Raw genomic sequence first — 26,668 nt, forward strand, 5'->3', positions numbered from 1 at the left:
GCTTTCTACTCTTAGGTGTTTTTCTGGCACATTATTGAGTATTTTATTGATACTATGGGCAGACCAGTCGCCCATCAACCTTTCATCGACCAGTCATGCGCAGTAAGGGAACGGACTTGTGGTGGGGGATCTGGCATAGATGGATACTTGGCAGGGGAGGAGGGGTAGATGGGTGGTCACTCACTCATCACTTGGATACAGTCCGACTCTTAGTGTGCGTGTGTGTTTGTGTGTGAAATCACAAGAAGGTCAGTCACTGGTCACCAGATGTTAACTGTTGGGCTGAATTACAGAAAACTAGAAAGTGGGGGGACAGTCTCCGGTTACTCCGCTCACTCACTTTCTCTCTCATGCACTTGCACTCAATACAACAAACCATGAGAGTGATGGGTGATAATGGAGCAGACACTAACAAATCTGCACCTCTTGGCTAGGGACTCGGCCTCAGAAAGCAGACAGTCTGTCCCACTCGTAAGCCCAAGTATAACACAGCACTCCACATTCAGCAGACAGAGAGACCAGTGACCCTTACTGTACACCGCTCGGTTTCCAGAAGCACTCATTTGTTGTCGAATGACATTCACACCGGTGGAATTCGCTGCGGTTACCCTGTGGATGTATAAGCCATTGCCTCGCTCCACAGGAGCGGGGTGAGTTTTAAATACAGCGAGCTGCTCAGAACCTTGTCACTGTGTGTGGCCTTACAATGTGCAGGCTACTGCTGCTCTGGATATTAACTCTTCTGTATGTCTGGCTATTAAATACCAATCCCCAACCACACACATACCACTTCCCCTTTAAGTCTCAAACTCAGGGACACAACAGTTTTGGCTGGCGAGCATAGTGTGGGCCACGAGAAGGAGAGAAAAACCAACTGTTCTCTTTAGGTGAGACCTTCCAGCTGGAGAGAGGACTCGAGGAAAAAGCCAGGACAACCGAGGGAGCAAAGTTTGGAGCACTTGTGTCTGAGCAGTAAAAGAGTGTGTGAATGTCTTTCACACGGGGAGAGGAGTCAAGAATGTGGAAACAGAGCAGAAAAGGAGGGAAAATCAGCGTTTGAGTAAGGCGAGAGAAGTAACAAGGATGGTGTAAAAGAGGGGGGAAAAAAGGGTAAAATTGTCAAATCAAAAAAAGGAAAGAAAATAGAAGAAAGACCAGCAACTGGACTGATCCTGCTAATTCAGCACTTTAACAAATCAATGCCACTTGAGGAGAACAATCTTCACCCTGAGCTCAGCTAGACGCATCAGTGAAACTGTAGGCGTGTTTGTGTGTGTGTGTGTGCGCCTGGAGGGTTGATGATGTTGGTGTGAGGTCGTCCACAATAGTCCACATTAAGGTCCAGTAATGTGTTAATTTATAACTCTATCACCCCAGATGCCTGCATTATCCATCTGTGTCACACGCTAGGCCTACTGTATCTATCATCCGGAGGGGGAAATGACCAGTCCAGAGAGATTAAGTCACCGGTCGCACAATTTCTTCTTCCCCCCCCTTCTTTCTTTTCCCTTTAGCCTTATCTATTGCATTCCTCTGCACCCCCTTCATCTGGTACTTAGTTCCCCAGGTCAGGGTGATCAATTAGGGCTTGACAGACTTCTCAACCCCCGTCTCACTGGAGCTCCAGAAGCCCCGCCGATGTCCATGTCTACCCAAAGACAGAGCACTTACACTTGGCTTTAACACCCTACCCCTCCCCTGGCCCTGGAGGCTTGTACGGTGGCTGTTTGAATATCAGTGATCAGAGCCCGAATTACATTTCACCATAACCTCTGTGAACTCAGAACTTGTTATCACTTACGGGAGATTGAAAAAACAGATTGTAATAATAAATTTGCGTGTGGCTGCGCGTGAGCAGAGAGCATAAAAATTGGCCCCATTTGAAAAGACCCAAGACGCATATAAGTCATTGACACATAACCCAGTCCGTCATAACACTACTAGAGCTGTAATTTTACAGGTTTCCACCACCGGGTCTGGGCAATAATGTTGATATTTCCATAAAATATTATGTAGTGGGAAAGTATACTTTTTCCCCTATGATGGAATGCATTACATTTGTCACAACATGCAAACAACATACTGTATTTCTTCAGTAAACATAGCAAAGTGTGTATGTATAGGTGTGTGTGTATGTTTGTCAGTTTGCATTTGTGCCGGTGGTTCACATTCTCTTTGTCAGTAGCAGCAGGCACTAATAACACACAGGGGTAAATGATCAATACTCGCCCTCTCTATTCAATTTCACAACATCACTGCTATCACCGGACACACACAAACTCCGGCGCACATGTAAATGCACCGAGACGAATGTAAAACAAAGAGCCTTTCACTAACAAATGTAGCCAGAGGGCTGGCTAAAACAGGAGAATTGGCTTTGTTGTGAATGCAAGCAGAGCATTAATATTTATTTTCTTAGAAATGCTCCCCTCTGTCTTGGGAGGACGGTAGTGAACATGAGAGGCAAAAAGAGGCTTTTGGTGAAGGGGGAGTGATAGGAAAGACAAGCTGGCAATTACACCTTTAAAGAGTGCAACAGTCATCACTAGAGAAGAAAGGGAATCTGGCCATTAAGACTAAGTGGATGTCTATTAGATCATGGAGGTAAGGAGGTGGGCATTTACCATCAGTCCAACTCAGAGACAACCTTGTCTACCCCTGGATCACGCCAAAGGCAGCGAGTCTAGAGCAAAGCCAACACGTTGGCATCGTTTAAAGTTTTTCATAAAGTTAAAATGCATTCCGTTTTCTTAAATAATCAGCTGGCTAAACTTTCGGAAATTTGCCCGCTCTCTTTTTAAAACTATTTATTCCAAGAATGTTTTCCAGAGACATCACCTCTGTGCAATGAAGGCAATTAAAAAACTATCAAAGTCACCACCCAGTCCTATGAGATCAAACCAACCCTCTGCCCTCTTTCTACTTCTCTCTCTGTCCCCTTCACCCCCCACCCCCCCCACCCCCTCTTTCCCTAGTGTAAACCCCCCCATTCTTATCACTGCGGTACAGTTAATCCTCCTCCTCTCCTCCTCCTTCCATCGCAGAGTCCCTCAGGGGGTACGCGGGAGGCTAAAAGGCGGGAGCACATTTGCCACTTGCCTGCGACACATAATACGGAGCAGGCAATCAACTTTGGCTTGACATGTATTTGCTCATCTCTGGGACACACACACACACAACACCTAGTCCCACCCTCCAACCCCCCACAACAAGGACTGCTGGGAAATTGAGGGGTGAGGGTGGGGGGATGGTTTGAGGGAGGGTTGGGGGGGTAAGCCTAAATTAACACTTGACATTCAATACGGTCAGGTCCTTAATTGGCCAGGGCCTTCCTGAGAAGGCAATTTTCTATTCCCTAAACTGCCCCCACACTGCGCCATGTGCCAGTGTCATCTGTGTATGTATGCCTGCGTGTGTGTGTGTGTGTGTGTGTGTGTGTGAGAGAGAGGAACAGCGAAATAGTATCTGTGTGTAAGTATGTGCCAGAGAGGAAAACTAAGTGTATGCATATATCTGCATGTGGCTGTGTGTTTGAGCCCGGGCCCCTGTCCTGAGAGAGGCCCTCTCCGGTCCCTTCCCTCTCTCTAATGAGGCTGGATGAATTAGCGCTACGTGACATGATTTGAACAGCGGTGGCTGCCCCCCAACACCCCCCTCCTCCCTTCCTCGCCCTCCCTCCTCGCCTCATCTTTGTCCTTCTCTCCTTCTCATCCCCTTGCTCTTTTTTTCCTTAAAGCAGTGACAGGCATCTGGTGGCCAAAAGAATGCCAGGAGCAACCCCGCGGCTCTCGCCTTTATGCATGCTGCCACCGCTTTATACCACTCACCCACACACACACACCACACGCACAGATGCGCGCACAAACACATAAAGAGAAACCTATGTAATCTACACAGAATGAAACACTTTCGCCTTCCTCACCAGTCCTTTTCCACTCACTCGCACACACGCAGTCTCCCTTGCACTTCCCTGCGGATTCAGTTACAGTTGATGTTATTACAGCTTTCAACCTGAGAGGTATTAGGCTTCCTTTAACAGATCTGACAGCATTTACAACACAGGCAAGTCGACGCCTCTAATCGCCTCTGTGACTTCAGCCTATTACCAATTGATCTCAAAGAGAGCCTCCACCTCACCTTCTGACTGATGCACAAGCTGTCGGCTCCTTTTCTTCTCCTTTGTCATAAAGCACTATCTTCGCCGCCGCATCCTGTAAACTCCACTGCTCTTTAAATAGTGTCATTTCTAATGACATTTTGTATTATTTACGCTCATTGATCAGGCAGAAAGGATCACCTTTGCCCTTATGGGATTTTAGCAACGGACAAGATGGTGAATTTATGATGGAAAACAGCGGTAAATCTAGGTGATAAATCCTTTTCGGCCGCCCTTTACAAATCTAAACTGATCAACAAGCTGTGAGGTAATGGCCTGAATAAAAGAAACAAAAGCTGCAGATTTTTTTTTCCTTTGGATTTGGCGGAAACATATCAAATAGATTAAATGCCATAAAATATTAAATGCTAGTCAGAGTCACACACATCATGCAGCAGACAAAGCTCTAACAAAGCACTTATCGCTAAGAGTGTTTCCCGACAAAGGAAGGCCATTTACAGAGAAAACATCAGCACCGAGAAAGCAAGCGTATATATATATATATATTTATATATATATATGTGTGTGTGTTTGTGGGGCCGCTTGTGTGCCTGCCAGTGCACAAGTAAACAACGGAGATACATCTTCCACTTTTAACACACACAAAAACTGCGTTTTACTGACAAGAATTCTCACTCCGTCCGACTGTTTGCTTTAGTCGCCAGAGGTCATTCATGGTGGCTCGCCACCACTGGGTTGACCAACTGATGTCAATCACGGTAGGCGAATTAGATCATTTGTGACTTAACTGACATTACAGACACTGCTGCTCAATATGTGATCACGTTCAGTCATTTTCTGTTGTGAGTGTGTGTGGCGGGGGTGTGGGGTTGTTGGGGGAAGGGGTGTCACACCTAAATGAACAGGTATGCTCAGTGACAACACACAATGCTTCTTCTATCTAGCCCACACACACATACATACACGCACGCACACAGCAGTATTTCACTGCACGGGGCGCATACACACACACACACACACAACACGTACTCACAAAAACAAAAAGCCACCCAGAGTCTCAGCTTGCCAGAAAAAAACACAAGCTGTGGGATGCCAATGCAGCTGCATTTAACAGTGGCCATTAAACGTTATTAATCCAACAGCGCAAACATCTTTACAAAGTCAGCAGAGAGCACAAACAAACGCTTACACATGTTGCTTTAACACTTTGCTCACAAGGAAAAAGAAGGCGAGAGGGAAAAAAGTAGCTAACGGGTTTAGACTCGAGTTTAGAGGCTTTTTATTCAGTGGGTTAAAATGACAGCATTGTTAAGAAGCAATTTACACAATCTGCACAAAGAAAATCACTGTACTTTATATCTGTGTGTATGTGCGTGCATGTGTAATACGTGCGCACTATGTACATTGGCTACAAGCCTACCACAGCCTGTACCACTAGCCTCCCTTCTCCAGAACCTCCCTAAAAAATCCTCCCTGGGCTTCGAGCAATCAAACCTCCATGGTAAGTTGGAGACAGAACAGAACAGAGCAGGGAGATAGATGGAGAATAAAACATTGGAGCACAAGAGAGGAGAAAAAAAGGAAGAAAGAAATGAAATGAAACAGAAAATAGTGAAAGGGGTGGAGGAAGCCTCCTCCTCCTCCACCTCCACCGTTCACAGACACGGTTCCATGTATTCATTAAAAGATGAAACATATTTATTCTTGCCTGAGTGCAGCTCTCTTCACCTCACATGTGAATTGTGGACATGAAATCTGTGTTACCTTTTGGAAAAACCATTTTCTTTGAACAACAACTTTGGTAATTTGCCAACACACAGCACTGTACAGTAGGCCTGCACGCACACACACGCACACCCATACACACAGTATATGTCAGATTAGCAGAAGAAAGAGACAGAGTCAAGTGCGAGACCTGAACAAAATTACCATCATTATCCATAACCATAAATAAGCCTGATGATGATGGTTTTAACAATAATAATAGCAATTCACTCTGAGTGCTTTTTCAAATAACAGTGACAGCATTAGCTACATCGCCAACAGAAAAATGAAAGGCTCGGTGCCTTGAGAGCTCTTCTTCTTTGCCACTGCTGATGGGGCAAATTGGCAGGCAGAGCAAATAGACAGGGGTCCTTAAAGACGGATGTAAAAATAGTAGGCTTTCGATTTGCCCGCTGTGTTGGCGCAACTCCAAGGAAAACAAAATAACAGAAGTTGAGGAATAACAGGAAAAGGGAGAAGCCATGGTGAAAGTATGCCCAAGTTCCTGTCACTTAGCACAGGTCACACCTAATGTCACCTTCCTCTGGATACAGAACAATGTCTCTACCATATGGCCACGTCTTAAAATACCACAGGCAAAATAAATGGATTTCTGATGGTCCACCCCGCTGGTGGCTCGGGTCACCTGTGGCAGCGCCGTCCCCTTCCCAGCTCTCGACGCCACAGCAACCCCTGGTAATACCACTCGCACAAACACACACTTACAAGAACTACACTTCAAGCCTTTTATAACTGCCTGGATCCTGGTGACAGCTGCTGCATTCCTGTCGTGTCAGTGTGTGTGTGCTGCTGCCCTGGCCCTGTATTCATGTCCCCCTCATTAGCCAGTGGTGGGGTGGTGACATCCTGAGCGACTAGCCCTTCAAACACACACATTTCCTCTTCACACCGGCGACTTCACCGCACTGCAGGAAACTGCCCAAAGACAAATAACTCACAGCCGTGTTTTGAAAGACACGTAGAAAATGAAAGAAGGAAAAACACAGTAAAAAGACGGGTGTTCCACTGCTTACAGCAGATAAAAAAAAAACAAAACAGCATAAAGCGTCTCAATGCAATCTGCATAACAACAGTTGTATTTAAAAATACATAACACTGTAAACCATTTTCCCAGTGCTGTAAGAAACTAATCACACACACACACCCCACACACACACGTGCTGCTGAGTATAGCTCACATTTTGAATAACCACGCTGATTTATTCCAAATGAATAAAACCTACGTAAATCTTTCTGGCCTGAAATACCTCATGAATTTCCTCAGTGCTACGCGGTGTTGACATCTTCTACTCAGATTACCGGTATTTTATTGATTGACTTTGTCAAAAAAAGCGACTCGCAATAAATAAAGAACAACAAAAGGAAATGGAATACTGTATTTCTTTGATTTTACATGCCCACACAAGAGTAAGAGAGGTCCCTGGGAAAGACTCAGCTCCAGTAGATTTTACCACTCATCCCACTGATAAAGCCAGAGCATATGGCTGTGCATTTCTATCGCTCCTCACCCATAAAATGCACCCTATGCTTCCATATGAAACAGACCCCCCCATTCACCATGGTGGTGAGGCACCTGTCTCCTCAGGACAAACAGGAAACAGCTGACATGGAGCCTGTGAGTGATGCTCACATGATGCTTATTGATCGTTGTTTGCCCCAGGTCTTGCACACAGAGTCAGGGTCAGTGCTTACCCATAACGCTGGTCCTGCAGGGCATTATTGCACAGCTACAGAGGTTCCTGCCTGACCTGAGATACACGAGATCAGGGTGCCGTATTTTATTTTTGAAAGGACAGCATATAAATGAATTGAAAATTAAAATCTATCGTACGGATTTTAAGATGGTGAGTGAAAGAAAGGAGAATATATGTGCACGCATGAAGAGTCAGTCAACTGCCCAAGAAATAGAGTGGAAAATGGTGGAATTAAATGCGTGGCTATTGATGTTACCCACAAGACAAGCAGTATGTAAAACAGAAATTTAAAAAGCTCGCATAGTTATCGTATGTATACATGTACCTTCAGACATACTGGGCGATGCACTTTCTGAGAGAAAAAGATTTTGAAATGCCAGTTGGAACTAGTTTAAAGTAAAAATGTTGTGGACGTCATATCTCCCTGGTTGGCACTTGGGTAAATATAGTGGGGACCGCAGCATGAATGGGACCTTGTGCATCCTCCCACCTCATCAAACCAGATGGGCTCTTACTAGAGCACGCATACAGCAAATATACTAGTAGCCGTGCCCACCTTCCTGCTCGGTCTTACTCTCGTATTGCTCTCCTGCAGAAATAACGCCGCCTTTACAAAACGCATCATCATACACACAAAGACTGCGTTGGATGCCAGCTCGCTCAAAAATCACAGCGTCCATTCTCAGCTCTGCCTATGTTATCTGGATGTTCTTAACTGGTGCGCAGCAGTAATACGTGAATTAGGCAGTATAAGAGGACAAGTTTAGATTGAGGGATAAGCGCTTTATCAGGGTCATCTATTCTGTTGAAGCTTTGAAGCTTTTCCGGTCAGGTTACCAGAGCCAAACACTGATTAAAAAGGCATAACCAAGAAAACACTGTGCTTCTTCTGTCCTTGTGTCTTATGATGAGTCGTAATCCTGCACAGTATATGAAGTGAACACACTCAAAATGTTCCCCAGTTACACAGATTTAGTCTCAGGAGCCTTTTGTGCAAAGACAGTAGCTGCGTAAAAACCATCTGATTTAGTCTTTGAGCATTCGATCTGCTGCTGGTGAAGAGTTTCAAGTGAGAAAGACAGTGGCGAAGAAGACACAGAGCAGAAAGTGTGAAGGTAGGGGAAGAGGAAGAGGGCTGAAAAAGCGAGGGCAGAAGAAGAAGCTGTGAGAGACAAAGACGTAAAAGTAGAAGAAGAAAAAGAAAAAGTAGTAATGGGGGAAGTGGTGCGTGTCTTTTCTGCAAATCTCCTCTTTCACCTCTGCTCTCCTCCAGCTCTCCAGCCAGGGCCAGCCAAGAGACACTTCACCTCGCACCCGCACACACATGGAGCCCGATCCAATACACAGAGACGCACACACACACACACACACACACAGGGAGGATACACACACACTCTCACATCCTTAATAACACGCTTACACTCACACAACTGGCATATGAGTGCTTAGCCACCCACTCAGAAAAATAAATGGCAAACCCACAGACACCAACTCTTTAGCGCACACATAAACGTCACGCACACACACACACACAGACACACACTTGACACCAGATACATGTATGTATAGACATCCATACGCTCTGTGTGCAACGACCCATCAAAGACAGACATGGAAATAATAACAGCGAGTGTAACCACACACATGCGCACACGTTCACCGATTGTGGGTAATTCTACACATATGCATCAAATCACTGCCTCCAAGTCCAACACAACAGTAAGAAGCAATGCATATGCACCACATATGCAACATACAACACGACTTTACCCCACCGTGTAAAACAACGGTTGCCTCCAGCCTCCCTACACACACACACACGCACACACACTGCTATAAATCTATCATTGTGCTAATAGGCAGATTAGCGTCTACTCTGAACTGCGCTGAAGAGGATAATATCTACCTAATTTCTTCAGTCAGACAAAACAAAGCAGAGCATGTTTTTCCACAAATATGTCCATCATCATGCTCTGAGCGCTAACAGAATTCACTTCCAACCGTTTGGCATAAACAGACAGCGCTGGGCTGGCTGCACAACGCTTTAACGAAATATATGGAACAAGGGAAAATCAACCAACAGGACTGTGATGTTGATCCAAGCGAAATAAATAAATAAATAAACATGACAAAAAGAGGAAAAGGAAGAGAAATGGAAAGAAAAATTGTAATATTAGAGGAAATAAAGTCAAGCTTTCAAATCTTTGAGAGGATGTTTGGAGACAAGAAGCCAGCAGATTTGTAAGAATTAAAAAAGACATATAAATATATATATTAGTTAGAAATGTAATTTACTGACATTAAATTAAAGTAATTTCCATATCCTAAAATTGTAAATGCATGCTACAATGAAAGAATAAAATGCTGCAAATCTGAGTGAGTGTTTGTTTAAAATATTATTTTAAATCCTAAGAAAAAAAATTGCCACAAAAAGCTATATAAGATATAAAATTTCTATTATTATTTCTATTGTTTTAACGCTGATTATTATTGGTATTTGAATTCATTTTTTTGGCGTTTTTGTGTTATCTAGTTTTAAATGATATGTCTGTGTTATCCACCCCTGCTGTGTCCATAGGTGGATAAAAAGAGTCTCGGTGTGAGATGAAGCAGGCAGCACTGAGAGCAGACAGAAGTCAGGCAAGCTGTAATGCCACTGTACCTCTTCCAGATCTCGGCCCATAGTCGACCTGTCGCACTTCAAAGGAAGCCGCGTTACAGCACCCTTGCAAAAAGAAAAGGAAGAGGCTATTTTAGAGATGGTTTTAAACTGGAGATATACACTGATTTCCCCCCCACCCCTTTTGAGGTCTGCACCGAGCCTGGGTGGCTCCATCAGATCCTCAGGTGGAGATGAAGGCACATTTTTACAAGCTTCTCTAATCCTTGACTTGTTCCCACGTTCCTCCGACTTGAAGTGGAGAAGACAATAAAAAAAGGGGGAAAAGGGAGAGAGAGAAACGCGGCCTCCGGCTGCTGTATTGTGGAGGAAACATCCCTGATGAGCCAATTAGACTCGTAGTATCACTTAACTCTGGAGTTTTTAACTTGCAGAGGGTCGATATTCATAGCCACGCATGTACAGCAGCGGGTCAATTAAGGCTCCAAATATTATCACTCCGTAATGCCTGGAATTAATTACACTCGCGACTAATGTTTGTATTTTTTCCGCCATAAAAGCAATTAGGAGAGTTCCCTTCTCGCAGTGTTTTGTAAAATGTGCACTGATTTTTTTTAACACGAGGAAGCTGAGAAAATAGGTCGTATTTATTGAATCCATTTCATTGATTTCATTTAAATTGCATGCTGTTTATGCCCTTTCCTGTTGACACTTGCGTGGATTATAGAGGATGTAAATCTCCTGCTGTGTGGCTTAGAAAAAAAAAAGAGTTTGCTCAAAGATTAAAAACCTACTAAGGCCTTTTATGAAAGGTGTAAATTTGTTCGACTGCACAAATGCCTCAATATCCAACGCTGTTAATTTCGTTGCTTTAGAAAAATCACGCAACGACTTAAAATAAATAAATAAAGAAAGAAAGAAGAAGAGAAAAGAAAAAGGAAAAAAATACCATTGTATCAATATGCAATCTCACACTCCACATTTAATAAAACATAAGGAAAAATATTTAATTCACCTGTATTTTTCATTTGTTTCTTCAATCCAAACAGCATCGCCTGTAGCCAAATATTTTTTAAAAGAAAATGCCTCGTGTCTTGAAAAACATCTAAGTGAATATGAAATAAATACATTCATTAATTGCCAATAAAAATCTATGAAAAACGATTAAAATTCGGCAGCAATACAGGCATTATTTATTAAATTCAACGTGGTTTTTAAATATTTTCTTTAGGTTTAGGCAATTTTCTCCACGCCATATAAGACACGTGCTGCTTTTTTATGATGAAAAAAATGAAACTAGTGATTCGGAATTTGGATGCGACAGAAAAAAATAAATGTCTGTGCTTCACTTTCTTTGCACTCTTCAGTCACGGATGCTTGTCCACGAGCTAATCAAACACCTGCTGTAAACCGCAGGTTATTTACGTAATTAACAGGATGGCTTTAAAATAGGAAAATCACTGCCTTCCTATCACAAGAGACATTTCCTACGTTTCGACAGTGCTTCTTTGTGTGTGTTTGATTTACAAGGAATTCCAAAAGGTATTGCCAAATGGGTTTTGTTGTTGTTGTTATGTTTTGTTTTTGTTATTTTGGAGATGTCCCTGCATCTCATCACAGCCGCTTCTCCAAAACGCACTGCGCACAAATCTTTTTTTTTTTTTTTTATGTCTCTATCGATCAGATGGAGATGTGATGTAACTAAACTTTTATAAAATCCTGCATCTATCTGTCACCTGGTTGATCTTTACGGGAGATGGGGGGTATTTTTTTTTTAACACAAGCCCATAACGCATTTCTCTCCAACACCCCAGGGTGCGCCAGGCTCGGCAAACACAAAGTCATTATCGGTTAGATTCCAATAAGGCGAGTCTGTCAAGGAACAGGCTTCCTTCGGAGAATTTATGTCATGCCTACTAAACATGAGAAGATGTCTTCTAAGTAGTGCGAGGAAGGATAAATAACAGCGAGTCCCACAGCTGATTATATTGAAACAACGGTGCGCATTTGTAAAAAGGATTGGGGACGCAAACGTGGGGTCCCAGCAGATGCTGAGCGCAAGGGCCCATCCACCTGCTCGTACCGGGAGAGGAGAAGAGAAGCGGTTCGCTGACCCCTGCAACCCATCCACTAATTCGTGTATCAATAGTTTGCATGATCGTTACTTTAGGAAGATTTTGAGGGGGTGGGGAAGATAAAACGTGATAAGCACGAAAGGTGAGGATGTAAAGGGAAACACTATTGATTTACGTATCTAATAAATTTGAGGGCTTTAAAGATCAACCTGACTAAAACAAAAAAAGGTGGAGGTTGTTTTTCTCCTAAAACTATTTCGTGGAAAGCTTGTTTAACAAAATGTGTCTTTACTAAAAGTTACACCGGGATTCTTGTTCTTTTAAAAAAATAAATAAATCCCAAAACATCGTTTTCAGCTTCACGATTCGACCTCTGGGGGTTAAACAAAACAAAAACAAAACGGACTCCAAGTGCCGTCAAGGTGACAGAATATGTTTCTCATCACTTACAGCACGGAGCCGCGGCGAAGCTGTTGCGCAAGAGCCGCTATGGCCCGAGTGCGTAACAGCGTGTGCATGGTACGGAGAGTCTGCAGGTCCCGCTATGATTAACTGCAACCTAACAACCATCCTCTATCTTTACTGTCTTCCCCTCACGCGGACATGTGCGCGAACGGACGCACACAAGCACACACACATACACACACACGCCCGCGTACTAGCACACGCGCGCACATACACTTGCTCGGAGCTGGACATTCCTATCCCCCCTCTCCGTACCTGATATTTATCCAACGAAACCACTTCATCCCTGTCATGTTTCTAACTTTAGAGACGACATTAAAAACCTAAAAAATAAAAAAAAGGCTACAGAACGAAGAGGAACACCGGCGACAGCAGCAGAGGAATGTCGGGAGGAAATGTTCGACTGTCCTCAGCCGCTGCGGGCTCTCTGTTATCATCACTACTTTTCCTGGCCAGCCAGGATTCATTCACGGCTCCTTTGCTGTTCCGTAGCCGCGCGAGGGGCTTCCTGCTTCGGCCACACGAAGTCAATTAGCCGGTCCCAGAGGGGTGCCCCTTCCCGAGTCTTTATCGGCGCTGGGGTTACCAAAACACGCCTATAGCTTGCTTTTTAAAACTCCGCTCTCACACCAATTACTGAGACAGAAGCATGTGTGTAACAAGAGGCGAGGAATCATGTCGCAAGCTGTGCAAATTTTATATTAACATGTTTTTGCAAATACATAAAATGTGCTATTTTTTGCCCTTTTTTAAAAAATAAAAGAAAATGACAAATGCATTGAATAAATTTTGAAAAAGTGACAGATGACAGAGAGAGAGGGAAAATGCATGAATTGAAATACTTTACAGCAGGTTTGTGTAAAAGAGCAACACAAAAAGCATGAAATCAATGTTCCAAACAGAAAAGGGAAAGTTACAAAAACTCTGCTGCAAAATTGAGTCTGAACTTAAAATATCACAAACAAGACACCACGAAACCACTGGCTCCCCCCCACCACCACCTCCACCCACCCACCCCAACATGAACTTACACATACATCTGCACATGCAGACGTACACCAACACTTTCTTGGATCAGGAACCAGTAAATACTGTGAGAGTAAACACAAATCAGGAGAAGGAAAATGAACATTTGGCCTTAAAGATGGAAAAGAAAGAAGGAAGACAGGAGGAGGCAGAGATGGAGAAGATGGAGGGGTGAGGCTGAGCGACGTACCTGCTGGGACATTCTGTAGAGGAGGTTGCTGTCAGTGCTCTGCTGCTGCCATGTCCCCATGAAGCCCGGCTGCTCAGCACTAGGCGGTCTGGTGCTGAACTGCATGGAGCTCGCGCCTGCTCCCTCAGCGCTGCTGCTAACGATGCTTACGCCACCCAGACCACTTCTGCTGCTGGTGGTGCTGCTGCTACTACTACTGTGGCTACTTGAGATGATGCTCGTGCAAATGCCAGCTGTGTCCGTGGGTCCGTTAGCCTTAGCTGGAGGTGGCCTGGGCGACTCTGGGTCTCTGCTGGGCTCTGGTGGGACCGTGTCACACTCACTGCCTCTCACATCCAACTCTGCCTCCTTGGACTTAGACAGAGAGAGGGAGAGACAGAGAGGGAGGGCGGCAGGGATGTGGGAGTGTGAAGGAGGAGAGAAGAAAAAGAAGTCAGTGAAGGTGGGTTCTTTTGGGGTTATGTTGCCTTTTAAAAAAATCTAGCTTGGTTCCTGCTTGCTGAGGAGGATAACAGCAAGAGGCAAGATGAGGAAGTAGACGTATGTGTGCGTGTGTATGTGTGTGAGGTTTCTTGGCAGCTCCGGTGGCAGAGCAGTGAGTGTGGAGTTAATTCTCGTGAAGGGAGAGAGAAGAGGGCTTGTGGTGAATTTCCTCGGGGGCCTCGTCTTGGACAGGGGAAGATGAGCGGAGCACTGGAGGTGAAGAGGGACGAGGAAAAGGATGGAGGTGAGGAGGGAGGTTGATGAGAAGGTGAGCAAGAATGGAGTAAAACAAAAAAAAAGGAGGGGGAGTATGGGAATTAAGGCGAGGGGGTGCATGTTGTTGCCTTTGGCCTGACTTTTTTTTTCTTTTCTTTTTTTACTTTTTGCTGTAATCCATCTGTCAGTCATTTTGTACTTGGACACGGAGTCAAGAGAAACACACACTTGGATGCAAACATACACAGAGGAACGCATGTTTACCTGCATGCACACACATGGAGACACTCACGTAATATTTTAAGAAGAAGAAAAAAGAAAAGTAGGAAAGTAAAAGTTAAGCAACCTAGGAAGTGCCACCACCAGACTCAGCAACGAATATCCACACAGAAATACAATCAGAAATAAATTCAAGCTTGAGAAGGCAACAAATAGTGTGCTGTAAGTACAACAGAGATATATCTTACACTCTAGACTAAAAAAAAAAAACACATACAGCAAAAAAAATTGTGAAATTTAAAAATACTGTTTCACTGTTTTCCCAAAAATTTGTCAAACAACCAAAAAACATTTTTAAAGTCCAGTTTAAAAAAAAAAAGTCCCATAAACGTCCATAAAAGCAAACAGCCGAGCCAATAAAAAGCTTGAATTTATCTTACCATCAATTCTGTGTCTGTCCCAGCAAAGTGAAGATGAGGTGTGGGAGTGAGCCACCAGCAATCCAGCTCTCCTTGCCTCCCGCTCCTCTCTCTCTCTCTCTCTCTCCCTCCTTTTCTCTCTCCCTTAGCCTCTCTCTCTCTCTCTGTGTCTCTGTGAATGTGTCCCTCTCTCAACGTCTGTGCTGCCGACTGTCCTCTCTCTTTCCCTGTCCTCTTGCCTCTCTCTCTCTCTCTGACTCCTCTGTACTCCGCCGCAGCCACGGAGGAACTGAACTGAGCGCCTGAGCGTGTGTGTGTGTGTGTGTGTGTGTGTGCGAGAGCGAGCCAGTGAGAGAGACGGTGGCTCGCTGAGTGTCTGTGTGTGCGAGACTGAGAGAGAGAGAGAGTGTGTGTGTCAGGCCAGTGCAGGCTCAACTGAGTCAACTCTGCCGCTCCACTGTGAGATGCTCAGTGACATCGTGCTGCACACTTCGACACACTCGCACTTCGACACACACACATACCCCTCCTCTGCTAGACGCAGGAAGGTGGGGGCAAGCGCCCTCGCAGATCGGGAGGAGGGGAGCGTTTGTCTCCCCCCCCCCCCGCCTTATTACCATTTGCGCTGCGAGCGGCCAGCATGTCTCAGAGCAACTTAGTTCTCCTGTGGGACCGTCCTGCCACACACGCATATGAACGCACACAGACCCCCCCACACACACACAGTTATACACAGTGCTAAGCAAAGGAGCTGAGCTGTTGCCTTGCATGTGAAAAAAGAGCCACTTCTGTTTGCTGTTTTCAAGTTTCTTTGTTTCAGGAAAGAAAAATCAGGTTTGTATTCTGCAAAAAAACTGTTTTTTTTTTTTTATGATCAACATTTTTCGGTGTTCTTTTCATTAGATAATTATAAATATATATCTCTCTCTATATATATATTTTTTTAAAACAAGCAAATATGCCAGCCTTGATACATCTTTTAAAACTCTCGTGCCTTTGTTTGATTTTCACCGACTCTAATGAAAGACTAATGGAACGCAGGCAATCTGCCACCAGCATGCACACGAACACACATGCTCACAGGCACCTCCTCTCTCTCCCCTCTCCTCCTCCTCCTCCTCCTCCGTGGAGGCTCTCAGATTTTAATTAAGAAAAAAATGAGGAAGAGGTTCCATTTTAGCCAAATTGGTCCCCACAGCAGCAAAGGTAAGGGGAATAAAATGAGGGATGGAGGAGTAAAGGGAGGCAGACACAGAGAAAAAGACACACAGGAGGATAAGACAAAAAAAAAGAGGGAAAAGATCTATGCTTCCTTTGACACAGCATAGGACACATCTCAAACAATGAAGACACCCCTCTCCCTCCCTCCTTCCTTCTCCTTTCCTTTACCCTTTTTTTTAAACTTTAAATCTCCCATCTTGTCTTCTCCACCCCGTCTTTTCGCCCCACTATCATTAGAGAAATGACAGACCAGGTGCCTCAGTCCGCAGCGAGAGGGAGATGTCACAGTGATCTTTTTCATTGCCGAGGAACAAAAGAGAAAGGGACACGGACAGAACTTCTCTCCTCAGCTACATTAAATGGCTTGTGATATATAAAGTCACTTCAAATTTTGTGGTAAATTGCGGCAGACAGCTTCTTGGTTGTCTGTTAAAAGCCTTTTGTACTATGTACTAATGGTGGTATACCGTTAACCTTTGCTGAGATTATCACACCGGTCATTACTGTTATGTACAGGTGATTTCTGCCAGCAGAGAGAAAAGTGTGCAGTGTGTGTCTCGCCACTTTGAAAATGTGCAATTGTGTCTTTTGTCTCAAGCTCAATTTACATCTTCGCTCCTTTCTTGCTGCCTGCCTACATCTTCATCCTCTGCTTTTTTGTCTCTTGTAATTTTTTCCCCCTCCACCTCTAAATACCTTCCGCTGCTCCCTTCCTTTTCAATTCTTTTCTTCATTCATCTTTTTGCATGCTGGCCCGTGCCTTGTCAGTAGCCACGAGAAGCATTGTTGTAAAAGGCATAATGTGTCACCTCTTGTCCATGTACCACCAGCTCTGCTCTTAACAACTTATTGAAAAGGTAATGCACGAGGCTTAGGCTAATTATATTAAGTGACAATTTAGCCGCCAAGGTTCCTTTTTGCTTTCCAGTTTTTTTTTCTCTTCCTCTCTCCTTCTGCTCCCTCCACCCCTCCACCCCATTCTCCTGTAAATGTGCTAGTCTGTGGGTTTTTCGAGTGGCACTCAGTGTTTCAAGTCAAGCTGGTGGCTCAGCTTCTGACCTGGCTGGTTAATGGCTGTTATTTGTGAGAGGGAGGAGTGGACTCTGCAGATATTGCTCACTCTTCCTCCACATTTCTTTCCCCTCTTTTTACCCCCCACCCCCCACCCTACCCCTTCCACCTTGCTTCTGCCGATAGTAAATGGTCGTGATGACAGCGGAAACAAAGAAAAAAAACAGAGAGAGAGAGAGACAGAAGTAAAAATACAGAGATGAAGAAATTTTGAAGGGGGGGCTGGAAAGAGGAGGCAAGAGGAAATAGAAAGATGAAAAATCTGTGAAAGCAGGAAAAGGGTGGGAAAAAAGGGGATACTGGAGATCCTCAAGCTCCTTTATTAAAACTATTATTGTGCAGGACTTGAGAATTCCCCCCAGGGCAGGGGTCCATGTCGAAGCCCATATAATTAACTAGAGGCTCAGCTACGGATCAATTACCAGACAAGCAAGTGATAGCTGAATCAATGGAAGATCATCAGGCTCGTTATCAGTGTTGCAACTCATTAGAGGAAAAGTGAGGTAGAGAAAGAGGCAGAGTAAAAAAGAGGGGGTGGGGGGCAGGGGGGGGCAAGAAGGGAGAAGGGGGTGCCTGGGTGAGGCAGGAGGAGAGGGCAGAATTGGTGGCAGTGTGTTATCCCAGAAGCTGATGGGTGTGTGTGTGTGTGCTGTACTAGTGTGTGATGGGCTGGTTTTCCTCATTAGCTGCCACCGACTGGTGACAGGTGGGAGTCCTGTACCATGAGCGAAGCCTGCTCTGTAGCAACAGTCACTGAGGCTTGCACGGATCAATACTGGCGTGCACATGAGGCTAAAGCTCTGCCACAGCATTCTTACTCCCCAGGTACTCACAACCTCAGTCTCGGGTACAATTTTGCAATTTGAGCAGTCAGAAGGGAGGTGTCAACAATGAAGAATCGCAGAACAAAGGAGCAACAACTATAACCAGAAATTCAAAGCAACGCCAGAGTTAATAACCTCTTTTAACAGCAAAGTGACATCTACGTATGAAGACGTTAGTTTGAACTCTAGGGATGTGCTCAAAAGTGATTTTAAAAAAAAATGCAATACATTTTTTAAAGTAGGGCAAAAATGAAAAAAGTACTATTAATATGCGTTGTTCTATTTTGCATTCACCTAAGTAGACAACCTTGTTGTTTAAGTTGAAGTATAATGAAATGCGCTATATAAATAAACCTCCATTGCCATCTGAACTTTGAGGATTCAGTCATTTGTGGTGATGCCACATTTGCACACTGCTTTGCATGCGTTGCTTGATTTATGTTTTAATTCTGATTTTCCTCTTTCATTTGATGTTTAGAAATTGGTGCTCTTTAGAGATAAATGACTGAATCCTCAAAGTTCAGATGGCAATCGGGAAACAATATAAATCTGTGATCTAAACATCTGCCAGTACCTACCGGGGATTGTGCTGATATCGTTTCAAACAACACAAACGTGTTTTCTCATGATTGGTGTTACTTTTTTCTATATTTATCAATATTATATTACATCACCTCATTAATTCTTTTACTGTTCACTTATTTTTGGCTTCTATTCTATTATTTCTGTTCTGATTATATTTCAGTCTTTATTAAAGAAAAACATATAGAGCACGTCGGGTAAAAGAGTCCAATAAGAGTGCAGAAAGTGAGATTTAAAACATTCTTGGACTCTTTGTACTTTAACTATGGCACCATCCATCACTAAGTCCACACTATTATGCCCATCAAACCTCTTAGCACTGCCTTTTTATTTCCCAAGCACTGACATCTAATGGGTCAAATAGCCCAGAAATTGGGTGCGACAGCACTGAGTTGTTAGGCCAGTCTCAAGAGAACCAATTCCCCTTTCTATGCTCTTGAGAGGCAAAGTACCCAGCTTTTTATTTTCTGTGCAAAGTGAGAAAACCTGTTGAAGCAAACAACAAAGAGTACAAAACAAATACAGGGAGTCATCAAAGAGTCATAATTACGATGCTTTGCTGCTGTATTCTTTTTCTGTTTTGTGTTGCTTTTTTTTTTCTTTTCACGACGGAAAATCACAACAACAAAGACCAGCTCGCACAAAAACTAGGCCAGAAAGGGAGAGGACAACAAGTGGAAGGTGGAACGACATAATTTGTGCAGCGGCGGCGATCATGTGCCACAGAAACAAATGATCTCCACCAGCAGAAGGAGCTTGATGAGCGTCTCTTTGCCGAGCAGGATGCTGGCTGGTGAAACACTGATTCTTTTCAGGTTGTCACATGAAAGTCACATCTAGAGTTCATCCTATCAGCTGTTCAGTCATTCCCAACTTTTTTTTTCTCTGCTCGTATAAAGCTTTCCTATCATCTTACGTTCTTGTTCGAATAATTAAAGGTAAACAAAGCTAAACAATAATATTCACAGCGAAAGAGGTGTGGAAAGTGACCAAAAAAAAGGTCAAAAAACCAAAACGTGAGTGCAGCTTTTCAGCAGTACACTAAAGACGTAAGCAGGAACACATGGCTAAGGGCTGGTACTGTCAGTGACCTGATTTATGATCACAGTGTGTGCGCATGTGACAACGAGCGGCGTGTCGATTAGATGGCGCAGGGATAGAACTGTCACTGTTCTGCTACCACTACAGGGCCACAAGACATCATATGACACCAACAGGAACAGCCCTCCACTTGTGATAGCGTTAGAGACAGACGGAGAGAAAGACGGAGAGAAAGGCAGTCGAGGGCACCAAAAGGTCTGAGAGAGAATAAAGAGAGCCACATGATTGCCCGTGTCACTGATCACTGCAATCTGGGCTCCACTTATAAGTGCACCTTTGTGAACGAAACAGTAGAACAAGACGAGTCTAACGAGTGTTCTGAGTTATTTACAATTTTCAGCTGTATTTGTGGTAATATAGAAAGGCAGAAGGTTAATTGCTAAGAGCATCATTTGCTAATGCCTGTTTAGCAATTTGTGATCTAATGACATGTTATGCATAACAGCGCTCCACATCCTAGTTCAGTTTTCCTTCAAAGGGAAGGCTCCACTATCCAGGTCGGGAGACAAAACTACAATTTTATCAGCATCAGCATGGACGCTCACACACACACACACACACACACACATACATATACAGTGCTCATTCACATGTTCACCTCGATCCCAGCAGGCACCAGACCACTATCCTCCCTTCTCACCAAATTTCTGAACAACTTTCACATGACGACACATAAACACACACACATGCAGAAATTCACTTAAGCTCTCTATATCTGAAAACCTCAATTCAAACATGCGTGGTGTTTATATTCTTTATATTAGTGGGTCTGCAACTAGTCACTGCTTTTATCATCAGTTAATCTGACTGGTGCTTTCCTGATTCGTGATATGATACAGTTTTCGTGGTGCAACAAATAGACAAAAGTGGAGCCCTGCAGCGTGCATGCTGTTGATTTAATAATTTGGCAGCGATTAACAATTCAAAATATTGAGAAAATAAGAAAAAAACAATCAAAAAATTAAGTATTACTTAGAGCCAACAGTCTGAAAACCCAGTGATATTTACTGAGATACTTAAGAAACTAGCTAACTAGCTAATCACAGTAAACAGACTGATGGATTTCCAGCATCTTCTTTTTCAAAACCTCTTTAAACTCTGTGTAAAGATGCATTTCAAAACAAATCATACAAGCTAGAAATTAAGTGTTTAAAGATGCTGCAAAAACTGAAACATTTCAGCAATTTTCTCTAGCTCAGTATCAATTAGTTCTACAGCTTGCAGTTTGCTAGCTAGCAAATAACTCACACGATGACATCAAAAAAACAGGGAGATGGGATTATCTCCAGCATCAGCTACATTCACCAGCTGTTAATGGAAAAGGCTATATAACAACTTTAGTGGGAGAAAAAAAATTACTTAACTCTTTAAGTTGTATAATGATTCACAGATGTCATTGTTATGGATTGTAGGATTTATAACAACTAATTAGAGTCACTAAAGTGGCCTACCAATGGTTTCTGGTGCTGGTGCCAACTTATCTGACAAATACTATGGCTTGTTGGAATGTTTCTATAAGGAACAAGATTTAAACTTAAATTCAACAAAATTTAGCATGACTCCAAATGCACAAATCTCTGCTTTGTCCAGTGTGATTAAGGTGGCAGGAATTAAGAGGTTGCGTTGTTCTGCGACTCGGGAAGGGAGTAAAAACATCAAAGCTGCAGCAGAAAATACTCCACACTCACACTTGGATAATTCTCTTCTAATTATCAGTAGCTCTTCTCCTCCTCCACCCTCATTTACTTCTCTTATGTTTCCCTCCTTTACAACTCTCTCCTCACCTCATCAGACAGGCCTCTGCCTCACCCCTCCGCCGCCTCCATCCCTTCAGTCCTGTCCTCTCTCACTGACCCGTGCTCCCCCCCAGTCACAGGGCGTTGTGTCTCTACCTGCCAGGCTCCCTGACAGCCCCACGTCCCCCCTCACCCCTGAGAGGAGACCGCCTGCCCATCCGGAACGCTGCCGTGGCAACTCTGCCCCCTGCCACCCCCACCTCACCGTCCAACCCAATATCCACCGAACCCAGTGGTGAGAGTTTGACAAAGTCCTTCTCGACAGTGTCTTCCTTCTCTGAACCTCCTCCACACTTTTCCCCACCTCTCATTATTCTGTTTTTACCCTTCCTCTCAGTCTTATAACCCTCAGATTTTCTCCCTTCCTGACCTCACTAATGTGTCTTTACCTGTTTTAACTTTCTGCTCCCTTTTACACTCACTGATTAGCTTCTCTCCATTTTTTTCTAAAGGCTAAAAAGATTTGAGTAGTTGTTACACTGCGACCCTTTAAAAGCGTTTGTTGTGGACAATAGTAAATATTGACACCCAACAAGTATAATTAAATCTCCACTGAGACCTAATTTTGCTTCCATTTTTCATAATTTTGCATTACATTAAAAGACTGAACAATAAGGTCATTTAAAAGTGGTTCCATCAGACTAATTACTGGCCAGTTCTTTCTTGCTATATATGCACCGACCACAGGCTGAATGTCAACCAACAAAATGTAACTTCTGTGAACTATAGGTCAGGCAAGCCACCAAAATATTGTAGACAACTGTCCGTGCAATAAAAGAAAAAAAATGGAGGCTTGTTTCGAACATACAAGATGTGATTTTTAAAAAAGTTCCACAGCATATATTTAAATTTGGCCCCTTCAACACTGTCTCCTTTGGCACTTTTGGACCTACCAAAGTGTTGGAAACAGCACTCCTATCTGTATTTCATTAATTACATTTAAAGCCCTACATGGCCAGGCTCCTGCCTATAAAGGTCTTTCACATGATGTCATGGTCACTTGTGAATTTTCTCCCATATTGGTTGTGAAATAACCACAAGCTGCTAGAGAAATATGTGTATTTTCCAACTGGTTGGTGAGCGGCTGCTGGAAGTTTCTTATTGTCAGCAGGTGAAAACAGTTGTAAAGAAGGTGCTCTTTCTGCTTGCTTTGGTTGCCACGGTCACCTGTAGTTTATTTTTATGTTGGATAGTGATGGTCTTACAAATGAATAATACACCGGTTTGAAATAGATCATTTTAAAATTAATTATATTTTTAAAAAGCTGTGGTTATTTATTAGTATCTCCTGTCTGGGTATGACTGTGTCTGCAAATGTGTTTTGAGGAAAGTCATCAGTTCACAGCTGTGCATCTGCTCAGTGGTGAAGTAATGGGAATCACGCATTATACCAGTTAACCTTTGTGAGTAAAAGGGAAGTCCACGGCTGCTTTTGATGTGAAAAAGAAAAAGAAAAAAATCGATGACCTCACAAAAGCTGAGACGTGGTCCAACAAGCCTGTGTACCATCTGAAAAGTCCCCAGAAAACAAATGCAAATCCAGAAAGGAGGTGGGAACAAAAAACATGTGGGTTGCATTAGCCAGGGGAGTCTTTATTTATGGCACACACATGACAAGGAACATAACCGCTAACACCACGACAAACACACAAACACTTGTGACGCTCCTCGCCAAAAAAAACACCCAAATAAATGTCACACAAATCATTGTGTGGTAGTAAAAACCATTCGGCAAACAAGCAAGAAAGTTTTAGGTTTACTTCAGAGAATTTCTGCTGAGGAAAAAGAATTGGGTTAAATTCTTCTTCTGTCTCTAACTCTGGTCTTTCTCATTCATCTTTTTTTAGCCACGCGTCTAAAGAAGTGAAAAGTAGGAAGTGTAGTTTCAGAAGCAATATATTTTTTATTTTTCAAGTTCTGTAGGATGTGTGCTCCAACCAAACGATCAGCACATTAAAAAGTCATTTTAGTTTCTCTTCCTGTGAGCCCCGTGGAGAGGTTCTAAGTGTAATGCCCATTGCTGCCCTCCCCTCCTCCAAACCCCTTGTAATTGAATACTATCCCACAGCCTGGGCAAAAATCAGCTTAGCGAATGCATAAAGAGGAAAAAAAATAATAAAAAAAAATGATTATTATTCCACCATCAGGTTTCAATTACACAGAAGAGGAGGGTTAAGTGAACATGAAGTCATATTAAAGTATATAGAAGGCCACTGGCTTTGGGGTGCTTTGTTGAAAGCTCTCATGTATTAACACACATTCTTGCACGTGGCCAAGTTACATTATTTGATTATTACAACCATAGCCACAGGTTTGGCATGCAAGCTTTGAATTCCTGCTCTCGCTTAGAACCACTTCCACCGAGAACAAGAACCTATTAGTCTGAAAACATTGATGAGAGAGAAAAAATATGTCATGTCTACATCTGGCATACACAGAGGCCAGAAACCTGACTGTGTGTTTGTGTGTGTGTGTGTGTGTGTGCAGCGTTATGCATGAGCATGTGTTCCATCTTGCATGTCTGTGTTTCATTGCTTTAAAACATTAGACACGCAGGACCAATTTAAGGTCAGAATGGGAGTGAGGCTGTATTCACACTTAAGTTGAGATTCGGAGCGTCTGTTGTTCTTGTCTTTCATTTCTACAGAAATCAGCTTGGGCTACTTTTCTTTTTTATTCTTTCCTCCCATCATTTGGGTTCACAGCTCGGCTGTCTGGCCCTCTTTCTCATGCAGTCAGTCTTTCGCACTTTGTCCTCACACACCACCACACCAGATTCTGTCACCTGTCTCTGCTGGTTCAATCACTCCCAGAGAGGCAGAGGAATGGCCTCCACATTCCCAGAGGCAAGACATAAAGGGCTGTGAATGGATTGGTTGATGGCGAGGGGGACGAAACCAGCAGCTAAATTATTAAGTGACACTTCGCTTCGAGGCACACAAACACACTCATAAGGCGGGAGGGTAAACGCATTAGAACGGTTAGCCCCATGAATGCACCCGACAACTCGAGTACACGCTAACTCGCGTCAAAATCATCAAACCAGGCCCGGGGCTCTTAAAACGTCGTGGAGCCTGGGAGGCTTTCTGAGAGTGAGTGGCCCTGTCATCGCAGCCATCGCTGCCAATAAATAAGTAAATATGGGAGTGGAGCGGCTAAGCAGCATCGCCACAGAGTTGACAGCACCCATCCACTGCAAGTTTGCAGCAAATAGGTATTCGCACCTGTGTTTATGTGTGTCTCTGTGGGTCTGTGTACTCTTCCAACATCTGACAAGCTCCAGGGGGGGAAGGCAGGGCCACGGTCTTGGTCATCTCCCCAGCTAGAATGTGCCAAAGCAGGACTTCATTCACTTAAGTTCCACCTGGCCTTGATTTCCTGTGAACAAGGCTTGAGCACACCGGGAGAGCACAGGTCTAATTTGGTACATAAGGCGGCAGGATGATGGGCCATTTGGCCACCATGGAACCAGACTCCCATGTTAGCAGGGAGCACAACACAACTCCTCAGGTCTTAGCTTGAAGAGCTGCAACAAAATTACACAAGCACTTGTATCACTGCTATTAAGTCATCTCCTCATGTGTCCTTTCATACATAAAATATGCAAAAAAATAAGACGTAAAATGACAAAAAATGGCTCCAAGGGTCCATTTGCGCTGATTATAAAATCCCCAGACAAACACACAGAAACATAACAAAACCTTTAAATAATGTCAGCTAATTTTCTGTGTCCAACAAAGCCAGCCTTTTCTCATTTCTGCGTTTGTGTCAAAGAGGCACGGACAAAGTGTCCTTTGGCATCAGTGCACATGATTATCTCTCACTCCCAACTCATAACATACGCACACTTGTAAAGAATCAATTGGTGGCACGTTTAAAAGCACCGGATCGCCCTAAGCCTGCACTTTTTGTGTCTAAACTTCACCGGTGAGGGGAAACTAAAGAAAATCAGCCAACTGACAAACTCTCGACCCCTAGTGTGGGAATATTTGACCAACAGGGATGATAACGCTTTGACCAGGCGTAATGGAGGTGAATATAATTTTATTCATGCTGCTAAAAGCAAAAATCACTGCCAGATGTTTTCATTTAAAACCATCATCATAAAGGAATCCTAATAAAAACACTATTATTTTTTCTGTGAGGAAAAAAAGAGCTTTGCTCCTGGAAAGATGAACTGCCACTGGATATTTTAAAAATGATTTAAAATGACCCATGGATTCAAATCCTTATGCCTGGCACACTTAAACTCTTTGCATTATAACTCCAATATAAGTAGAAAATTTTATTTGTATTTCAGATTTCTATGATCTGTTAAACAGATTTTAGCCGTACCCACAGAATAACGCCGCTTCAAGCCCATGTCACGCTTGTTTTCCCATCATTATGACCACTAGTGGACACTGAAGACAATCTGGTGTAGTTAGCCTAACAATAAATGCAATGGCATGGTGATACTTAAGCAACTGTAAACAGTGTTTGTGGGCTCGTAAATGTACTCACAGTTTGGATATATCTGTATCGCTGTGTGTACACATATGTGTGCCCGTGTATGTGTTTATCTGTGGGTACGTTCATTGTAAAGCCTGCTAATTGCAGTTGAGACTCCTTTAATTAACACAAAGAGAGGTCTCTGGGGTATCTATGGGCACTGTGAGTGTGTCACGAGTTTATATCTAGCTAACCTGTGGGACACAACAGCCTAATCAGAGCCTTTTAAGTTCTGCCATGCTTACACTGGAGGATTAACTGAAGACACACTTT

The 26,668-nt window shown here is 43.5% G+C and overlaps 1 protein-coding gene across 4 annotated transcripts in view; it reads right to left on the reverse strand.

The window, feature by feature from the left end:
- Window positions 1-26,668, reverse strand: part of bnc2 (basonuclin zinc finger protein 2) — a 170,999-nt gene that overhangs the window by 76,535 nt on the left and 67,796 nt on the right. The window contains exons 1-3 of one of the 4 annotated variants that reach the window (XM_084931551.1): window positions 15,331-15,890; window positions 13,973-14,326; window positions 10,259-10,321 (exon numbers count right to left, since the gene is read on the reverse strand). In XM_084931551.1, the coding sequence (XP_084787677.1) occupies window positions 10,259-10,321; window positions 13,973-14,326; window positions 15,331-15,333 (420 nt within the window). In that variant the 5' untranslated portion in view covers window positions 15,334-15,890. Of the gene's footprint in view, window positions 1-10,258; window positions 10,322-13,972; window positions 14,327-15,330; window positions 15,894-26,668 lie in introns of those variants that run through there. The other 3 variants (XM_084931554.1, XM_084931552.1, XM_084931553.1) reach the window with 3 other exon arrangements.

The sequence above is a fragment of the Perissodus microlepis genome, chromosome 6 (assembly GCF_051167445.1).
Source record: "Perissodus microlepis isolate ML-2025 ecotype Zambia chromosome 6, ASM5116744v1, whole genome shotgun sequence".
NCBI lineage: Eukaryota > Metazoa > Chordata > Actinopteri > Cichliformes > Cichlidae > Perissodus > Perissodus microlepis.